This window comes from Phacochoerus africanus, chromosome 4 (genome assembly GCF_016906955.1).
Source record: "Phacochoerus africanus isolate WHEZ1 chromosome 4, ROS_Pafr_v1, whole genome shotgun sequence".
In the NCBI taxonomy this organism is placed as follows: domain Eukaryota; kingdom Metazoa; phylum Chordata; class Mammalia; order Artiodactyla; family Suidae; genus Phacochoerus; species Phacochoerus africanus.
In genome coordinates, this window is record NC_062547.1 from 68,526,752 (window position 1) to 68,535,356 (window position 8,605).

The 8,605-nt window shown below is 40.2% G+C and overlaps 1 protein-coding gene across 1 annotated transcript; it reads right to left on the reverse strand.

Annotated features, from left to right (window-relative positions):
• Window positions 1-382: 382 nt before the first annotated feature.
• On the reverse strand, window positions 383-1,321 carry LOC125124281 (olfactory receptor 7D2-like). Its single transcript, XM_047774427.1, has one exon. The coding sequence runs from the start codon at window positions 1,319-1,321 to the stop codon at window positions 383-385; it is 939 nt and encodes a 312-aa protein (XP_047630383.1).
• Window positions 1,322-8,605: the final 7,284 nt, after the last annotated feature.

The window sequence follows — 8,605 nt, forward strand, 5'->3', positions numbered from 1 at the left end:
AATCGGCTGTCCTGGAAATACCCTTATAATCTCATCCTGGTTAGGAAGATCATTCATATCACGGGCAGCATATATAGAAGGATTTTGGTCCTTCTGGAGGATGACTTTATGACTATATTGATACGCTATATCTATTGCTAATGCAGACAAGACCAAAGATAAAAAATTTCTGCACAGGAAAGCGGGCATAAATGTGCCTAAGGAAATTTGTGGAAAGCAGGTGCTCACGGATGTATAAACTCAGAAAACCCAAGTGATGATATTTCAGATAAAGAGGGACAAGGCACCACCACAATGAAGTCAAAGATTTTGTATTTCTGACTGCCAGGGTATTGTTCTTTGGTTGTCATAGTAACTACCCTATCACAGCATCCATGGTCACTCACAGGAGGAAGGAAGATCTGCTGACAAATTTCCTCAGGGCCCCCTGCAGGTCCCTGTTCCTCAGGCTGTAGATGAAGGGGTTCAGCATGGGGATGACCACGGTGTACATCACTGAGGCCACTGCCCCCCTTTGAGGAGGAGGGGAGAAGGCAGAACTGAGGTACACACCTAACCCTGTCCCGTAGAATAAGGAAATGACCACTAGGTGAGACCCACAGGTGGGAAATGCTTTGTACTTCCCCTCCGCTGAAGACATTTTCAATATGGAGGAAAGAATCTTAGAGTAAGAGTAAAGGATCCCAGTCAATGGAATAATACCCAGCAGACCAGTCAGAGAATACAGGGCAATGTAATTGTTGAGAGCATCAGAACAAGCCGACTTGAGCACCTCAGCCAGTTCACAGAAGAAGTGGGGAATTTCCGTGTGTGTGCAGAATGAGAGATGCAGTGCCATCAGACATGGGATGAGGGGGAATAGGATACTGACAGACCAAGAGACTAGAGCCAGCAGGCCACAGAGGAGTGGATTCATCATGATCCTGTAGTGCAGGGGGTGACAGATGGCCACAAAGCGGTCATAGGCCATCACGGTCAGGAGGAGGTTGTCCAAACACAAAAAAACTATGGAAAAATACATCTGGGTAATGCAGTCTGCATAGGTGATGGCTTTGCTCACTGTCTGGATGTTCACCAGCATTTGGGGAACTATGGTGGAACTGTAACAAATATCCGAAAAAGACAGGTGGGAGAGGAAGAAGTACATGGGGGTGTGGAGGCGGGAGTCAGAGCTGACAGCCAGGATGATGAGCAGGTTCCCAAGCACGGAGACCAGGTACATGGACAAGAACAGCCCAAAGAGGAGGGGCTGCAGTTCTGGGTCCTCTGAGAGGCCCAGGAGGAGGAATTCCAAGACCCATGTTTGGTTTCCTGCATCCATGGAGCTGAGAATTCTGCCATAAAACAAACAAACAGGAATCCCCAAATATTAAAAGATCTTTATCATACGATCAACCTCCCCCATGCCAACACACAGGAAAAAAAAAAAACTACACTTACCATAACAAATTAGTTTTCATTCACTGGGAGTGATTACAGATATCAGTATCTTATACAGTTATCATTTTAAGGGATAATATATTCCCTTCATCTGATCTTTATCAAAATTGGTCATGCCCCTCAAAATCTGTCTCAAGGGACCACCAACCTCTGTGGTGTCCAGCTCAGCATCAGCCCCTTTCAGATTCAGCACATCAATGGTTTGAACATTCTTCCTTTGGCGATGCTGAAACTTGCCCCTTGGATGATTTTGCCTTTTCCTTCATTTACTTAGTACTCTAGCACAGTCATGTGTAATTGGCTGTGCTCTGGCCCCGCTGCCCCGTGACACCAACTAATTTGATAAGAAAGTGGTGTCTCACTCAATCTGGACAAAGAGCTTCACTGGAGAAACTTCCAAATAAAATTCATATTTTAGTTAATAATTGAAGGGATGGACTTGATAAGACACGTTAACCTAGAATCGGGTGTTAGGACTGTCCATCACTATGCTTGCAAAGAAGGCAGCTTGCGCTTCAGAATCACTGTACTGAACTGCTAAGGTGTGGTAGTAAGTATCATGTCAAAAGGTGGATCCTAGAATCTCTCTGCTCCACCTTGAACCCTTGCTCCACCCCTCACTGATCTTAGCCAATTTCTCTGCTTTCTCAGTTCCTCATTTCCTACCTGGTGAAATGGGATTATTAATGATACCTACTCCAGAGGATTGTTGCGAGAAATAAATGAGTTGATGTTTTAAAGAACAGTGCCTGGAATATTATGGAAACATAGAGAAACCATGGCTCAGTACATTTTAGAATTGGGGAATTACCATCTGTGGAGCTGAAGGCAGTGACACAAGTTCCTAGAATGGGATAGTGTAGATCACTTGGCCTAAAAAATATGGGAAGGAGAGAGAAGTGGAAAGAGATGGAAGTGATGATCTTGGTTCTGATGCTTTCCAGGGTGGGGAGCAGCCTTTCAAGACTGCTGGTCACCTTCTAACCCTGCATTCTATTTAAATATGCTTGTTCTTTTCTGTTAATCTTCACTTTTCTATGGAAGTTGCTTTCGCTGGGATTCTATAACTTCGATTCAAGAGAGAACTCAGTAGATTATATTCTTTAAAAATAGGAAGCATCAAAATTCATTCTGATAGAGATAAAATATGACAATGAAGAGAAAAATGAGTAGAGTGACAAAATGATTTCTTTGGGTTGCTATGGCTTTCAAAAGTTCATCCAAGCATAGTAAAATTTTTCCAGGCATTCCATTTATGGTGTTGTATGACAGTAATACAAACATCAGCCAAATATAGTCCAATAATATCAAAATGCATTCAACATGACAAAGAAGCATTTATCCTCACAGTTGAAGACTGCTTAAAATTAAGAAAAATATTTTAAATGTATACATAGATGCCTCAAACAGATATATTCTGAAAATGATGACACAACCATTTACCAAAATTTAAGGTCATTTGTAAATTTTAAAGTATAAAAAATAAATTAATAAATAAAATAAACATGTCTCCAACAGGCAGGGGGCTATAATACAAGATGTGTGGTTGGAGGGACACTTATAGCACATAAAGAAAGATAAACTAGTTCCCTAAATGATAAGGAAAATCTAGCTCAAAAAACAGGCTGTATCATACCAAGCCCTGAAATGGCAGTCAGATTACCATGGAAGTTATACAGAAAATAAGCCTCATTATCAGCATCATTTAATTCACTCCAGAGTCTGGATTCCTCTTAGAAGCCACAAACTTAAACTCTTTAGGAATTTTTACTAGAAGCTCTCAGCCACTACTTTGTCCATGTCCCTGGAGTTACTTTGCTGCTCACAAAAGCCTCCTCCATGTGCATGAATACACACTCCTCTTTCTGAGCACTTACTAAGCCCAAATGGATCACTCAGATGATAGCAGGGAAGAAAATCTGGTTACACTGATGGGTGGAAGAATAAAGGATGGTGCAAGATCTCCAGGATGAAAGTTGGTATAAGATCCAAATAGACCTGGGATCAGCAACGTGACAACATTTTTCTTGGGCTGGGATCAGTGAGCTGGGAGCACAGGGACAGACAAGGAGAATTTATCCTTTCAGGGGCATCCAGGGTTGAATTCTCAAAGCACCTAATTAAATAATATTCCTAGTGTTTCTCCATTTCCAAACAGCTTTGCCCTTGGGAAAGAAAAAACATAATAAAAATGGAAACTCTGCTTGACAGTTCTATTCCCACATGGGTAATTTGGGGACAGTCATTTTTTTTTCACCCTATGATTTCTCTTCTTCTTAGGCATGATGTCCCACAGGGCTCATGGTTCTCTCTGAAAAACATGCAATTAGTATCAAACTACTTGTTCTTTGCCAGTCATCATCCTTAAATACTGATTGTATAGGGCCACCTAAGACCCAGACAGCACCCTAAATCAAAGACTTGCTCTATCAGGCATGAATATCTGAATATATTACTCAGAGTATATGAATATATATGAATAACGCACAACACTGTTGCTTCTCTACTGTGTCAAACATCCTAAATAGAGACAATAACTCTTAGGGCAGGATTACCATTAAATAAACTAATGTTGATAAAGAGAACAGTGTTCATTGTTAAGAGGACTTATTAAAAAATTAATAACAGTGAATACCACACTCTTTATTATTATTCATTCATTTAATAATAACCATGACATAAAGGTTATTACCTCTATTTTAGGGATGAATAACATAGAGAAAATGATCAATTTGCTGCAATTATATCCTGTAATTGGCGTTGCTGTGACTGGACAAAATGTCTGACATTAAAATAGATAGAAAAGTGTGATATGGTAATTAGAAAATAAAAAGGGGCTTTTAGGAGTTGCCGCTGTAGTGTAGTACATTAAAGATCTGGCCACAGTGGCTTGGATTGCTGCAGAGACCTGGGTTTGATCCCTGGTTTTGATCCCCAGCTGGTACAGTGGGTTAAAATATCAGGCATTACCAGAGTTCTGGCGTAGTTCACAGCTGAGGCTCAGATTCAGTCTCTGGCCTGGGAGATTCCACATACCACAGGTGTGGCCATAGACATAAAATAAAATAAAATTAAATTAAATTAAATAAATAAATAAAATAATGAAATAAAATAAAAATAAAATAAAATAATAAATTTTAAGATAATAGGGGAAAAGACAAGCACAGTTTAAAAAATTGGTTTTCACATGGTAAAAATGATCTTATCTCTACATCTCACTGAACAAAATAAGTCATAGGTGAAAAGTGTCCGAGATGGCAAAGTAGGAAACCCTGAGCTCACTTTTTCCCACAGGAACACTGGGTCCCTGGGTCAGAGAGCCATGGAAGGGAAGGGTGAGAGTTGCTTGAGGCATTAAATCCACAGGTCCTTATATCATCAATAGGTAACAGCTGTCCAAGGAGTTTTTCAGGGTGTGCTAAGCAGGCAACTCTAAATGGATTCAAATGCGATTGGGCTATTTTTAAAAACTGGATGTTTGAAAAGTTAAGTTTGCTGCTGACAGGCTTTTGCACTGAAGAGTCGTAACCCACAGGGAAGATATACACACACTCGGGGCCAATATGCAGAGGCCATCTTTGGCTCATTCACATAACAAGAGCAAAACATTTCTGAGGGAACTGAAATCTAACATTCTCTATCGTTATTTCGTATACTTTCCGATGTCTTGGGAGGCTAGGGCTCTCACTGGAAGAGCACCGAGAAATCCAGGAAAATTTTATTTCCCCACAAATGGGTAGAAAAATGTTCTCCAATAGAACTTTTTGTGATAATGAAAATAATTTATATCTGCACTGCCTAAATATGGTACTAGGCACATGGGTGAGTCAGCACTTGAAATGTGCTAAATAATCATGTTTAGCTGGTGGTTACCATCTTGGACTGCACAGAGATAGACTATGAGACAGCTCCAGAGATGAAGGGCAGCTGACTAAGGTCCTGGGCATATTTCCAGACAAAACTTTCATTCAGAAAGACGCATGCACTCCTATGTTCATTGCAGCACTGTTCACAATAGCCAAGACATGGAAACAACCTAAATATCCATTGACAGATGAACGGATTAAGAAGCTGTGGTACACAGATACAATGGAATACTATTCACCTATAAAAAAGAACAAAATAATGCCATTTGCAGCAACATGGATGCAGCTAGAGATTCTTCTATTAATTGAAGCAAGTCAGAAAGAAAAAGACAAATGAAATATATCACTTATGTGTAATTTAATATGGCACAAGTGATCATAGCTACTGGAGAAACAGATCAGGGACATGGAGAGCAGACTTGTGTTTGCTACGGGGAGAAGGAGAGGAATGGAACTGACTGGGAGTTTTGGATTGGTAGATGCAAACATTTACATTTAGAATGGACACGCATTGAGGTCTTATTGTATAGTACAAGGCACTATGTTCAATCTCTTGGGCTAGAACATGATGGAAAAGAGCATCCAAAAAGATATATATGTATGACTGGGTCACTTTGCTGTACATCAGAAATTAAAGGAAAGTTGTAAATCAACTATACTTTCATAAAAATTTTTTTCTAAAAAAGTATCATGGCACTGGCATGAGCACAGGGCTAGGGAGACAATAAGCCCACCATCACATGAACTGTGGGTGACAACCTCCTTTTCGCTTTTCTTCCAGAGCAATGGTGAGAACAAGTCTCTGGAAAACTTTCAGTGACCTCAATATACATGCCCACATAAGACTTTCTACTCTTTTACTCTTTCCAGATCTCTCACTCATATATTTTTTATTATTATTTTATTTTATTCATTTTTTCCACTGTACAACATAGGGACTAAGTTACACTCACATGCATACATTTTTTTCCTCCCTTTGTTCTGTTGCAATATAAGTATGTAGACAGAGTTAGCAATGCTACACAGCAGCATCTCATTGTAAATCCATTCCAAGATTAACAGTTTGCATCACCCATATATTTTCATGTGACTCTTCTCCTATCACCAAACATCTTTGACCCCTGAAAATATTCCGCTGTGCCCACTGGCTTGCCCTTACCCTAAGAAACACCCTCCTTCATCTGCATCCTTTGAAATCCTCCTAATTCTTGAAGACACTGAGAAGGAAGAGCTCACAGACATGTTGGTGGCTTAATCTGAAATCTAGTGTATAGATATACAGATACAGACATGGACAGACACTTGATTGTACTAGGATAAAGCTATAAAGCTATAAGACAACCTTCTCATGAATATTAATTTTTTTCTTTAAACAAAGTAACCTGGAGATAATCTGATCTTTGTCACTGCGTACATCACATTCATTGCTGATAGGGACAGTCTTGAGACTTTGGCTGTTTGACTGAACTATTCAAGTCTGACTTTTTGTTTGGGGAAGGCAACAAGGCGTTAAGATGCTAAGAACTACAAGGAATAGATGGGACAGAAAATCTAGTGATATTCTGAGTAAATGGAGGAGCAATGGGCTGTCCTGGAAATACTCTTCTCCTCTCATCCTGGATAGGATGATCATTTCATATCACACACAGCACGTATCACTCTGGGAGGAAATTATGAATATGGCACTTAACAGAATGAGATTTTCATATTTTAAAAATCTTGTTCAAATTACCATTAGGAACTAATACCATTTTTTATGGTCACACCCGGGCATATTGAAGCTCCTGGCCAGGGGTTAAATCCAAGCCCCAGCTGCAGCAATGCCAGGTCAGAGATCAAACCCTGGTGCCTGTAGTGACCCCACCCTTTGCAGTCTGATTCTTAACCCGCTATGCCAGAGAGGGAATTCAATAAATAATTATTTTTAAGTAGGATATTAGCCCAAAACATATTTGTTAAAAAAATTTAGAGTTGATTTACAATTTTCTGTCGATTTCTGTTTTACAGCAAAGTGACCCTGCTATAAATATATACACTTTGGTTTTCTCATATTATCTTCTATGATGTTCTACCACAAATTATTGGTTCTCTACGGTATAAAGCTAGACCTCACTGCTTATTCATTCTAAATATAATAGTTTGCATCTACTAATCCCAAAATTCCTGTCCATACCACCTCCTCCCCCTCCCCCCTTGCAACCACAGGTCTATTCTCCATGTCTGTGAGTGTCTGTTTGTTATGTAGACAGGTTCATCTGAAAGCACAAGTTCTTAATATCAAAAAACAATTATAGGGAAAACATGGATTGGAGGCAACCTTATGCAGACAAATACAGGAGACATTTTTATAACGATTTTGACGAATAGGAAGCCTGACAAATCATTGCATATAGAGAAAATATGGGCAACTTGGGAAATTGTATCAGAAAAGAGATGAGTTACACAAAGTCTTCCATTTATTTCGTAACCCATCTGGACTGCCATACTACGAACAGCTAAGGGGCTTGTAAACAACAACAACAACAACAAATGTGTTTCTCAAAGTTCTGGAGGCTGGAAGTCTGAGATCAGGAGGCCAGTATAATCAAGTTCTAGTGAAGATTCTCTTCAGGGTTTCAGATTCTCCACTTCTCTATTGTCCTCTCAGGGCAGAAAACAGAGAGAAGGCAGGTTCTCTCATGCTCTCACATGGGTACCCCATCCTATCATGGGGGCTCCATCCCCATGACCTTATCAAATCTTAGCCACCTCCCAAAAGCCCTACATCCCAACACCATCCATCGCGTGGAGAGTAGGGTTTCAACACAAATGTTGGGGGGCCCAAAACCTTCAGTCCAGAACAAGTATGAATGGGGCAGTGCAAACTTTTATTAAGAATGTGAAGGGCTGCTGCTAAGACCAATTATGTTTGTCTCCAGAGAGAACTACTGTACAGAATAAGCTTGAGGACATGCTCAGAGAGTAGATTCATCTTTCTCACCCAAAACAGGCTTTGGTGTCAATGGAAAGCACAAAATTTGAGCCATTCTGGTGGGTGACTGACGACTATCTTGATTATGTGGAGGAGACCAAGGATGAACATTTGTGCACAGAAAAGAGGGTATAAAAGTCACAAAAGGAAGTTCTTGAGAAGCACTTGCTTTGGAGGTGAAAACATGGAGGAGACTCAAGCAATGGTATTTCAGATAAAGAGGGACAAGACACTCCCTCAACAAAGGCGAAGATTCACTGTTTCTGACTGCCAGGGTTTTGACCCTGGGTTATCACAGTAACTCCCCACTCACAGCATCAATGGCCCT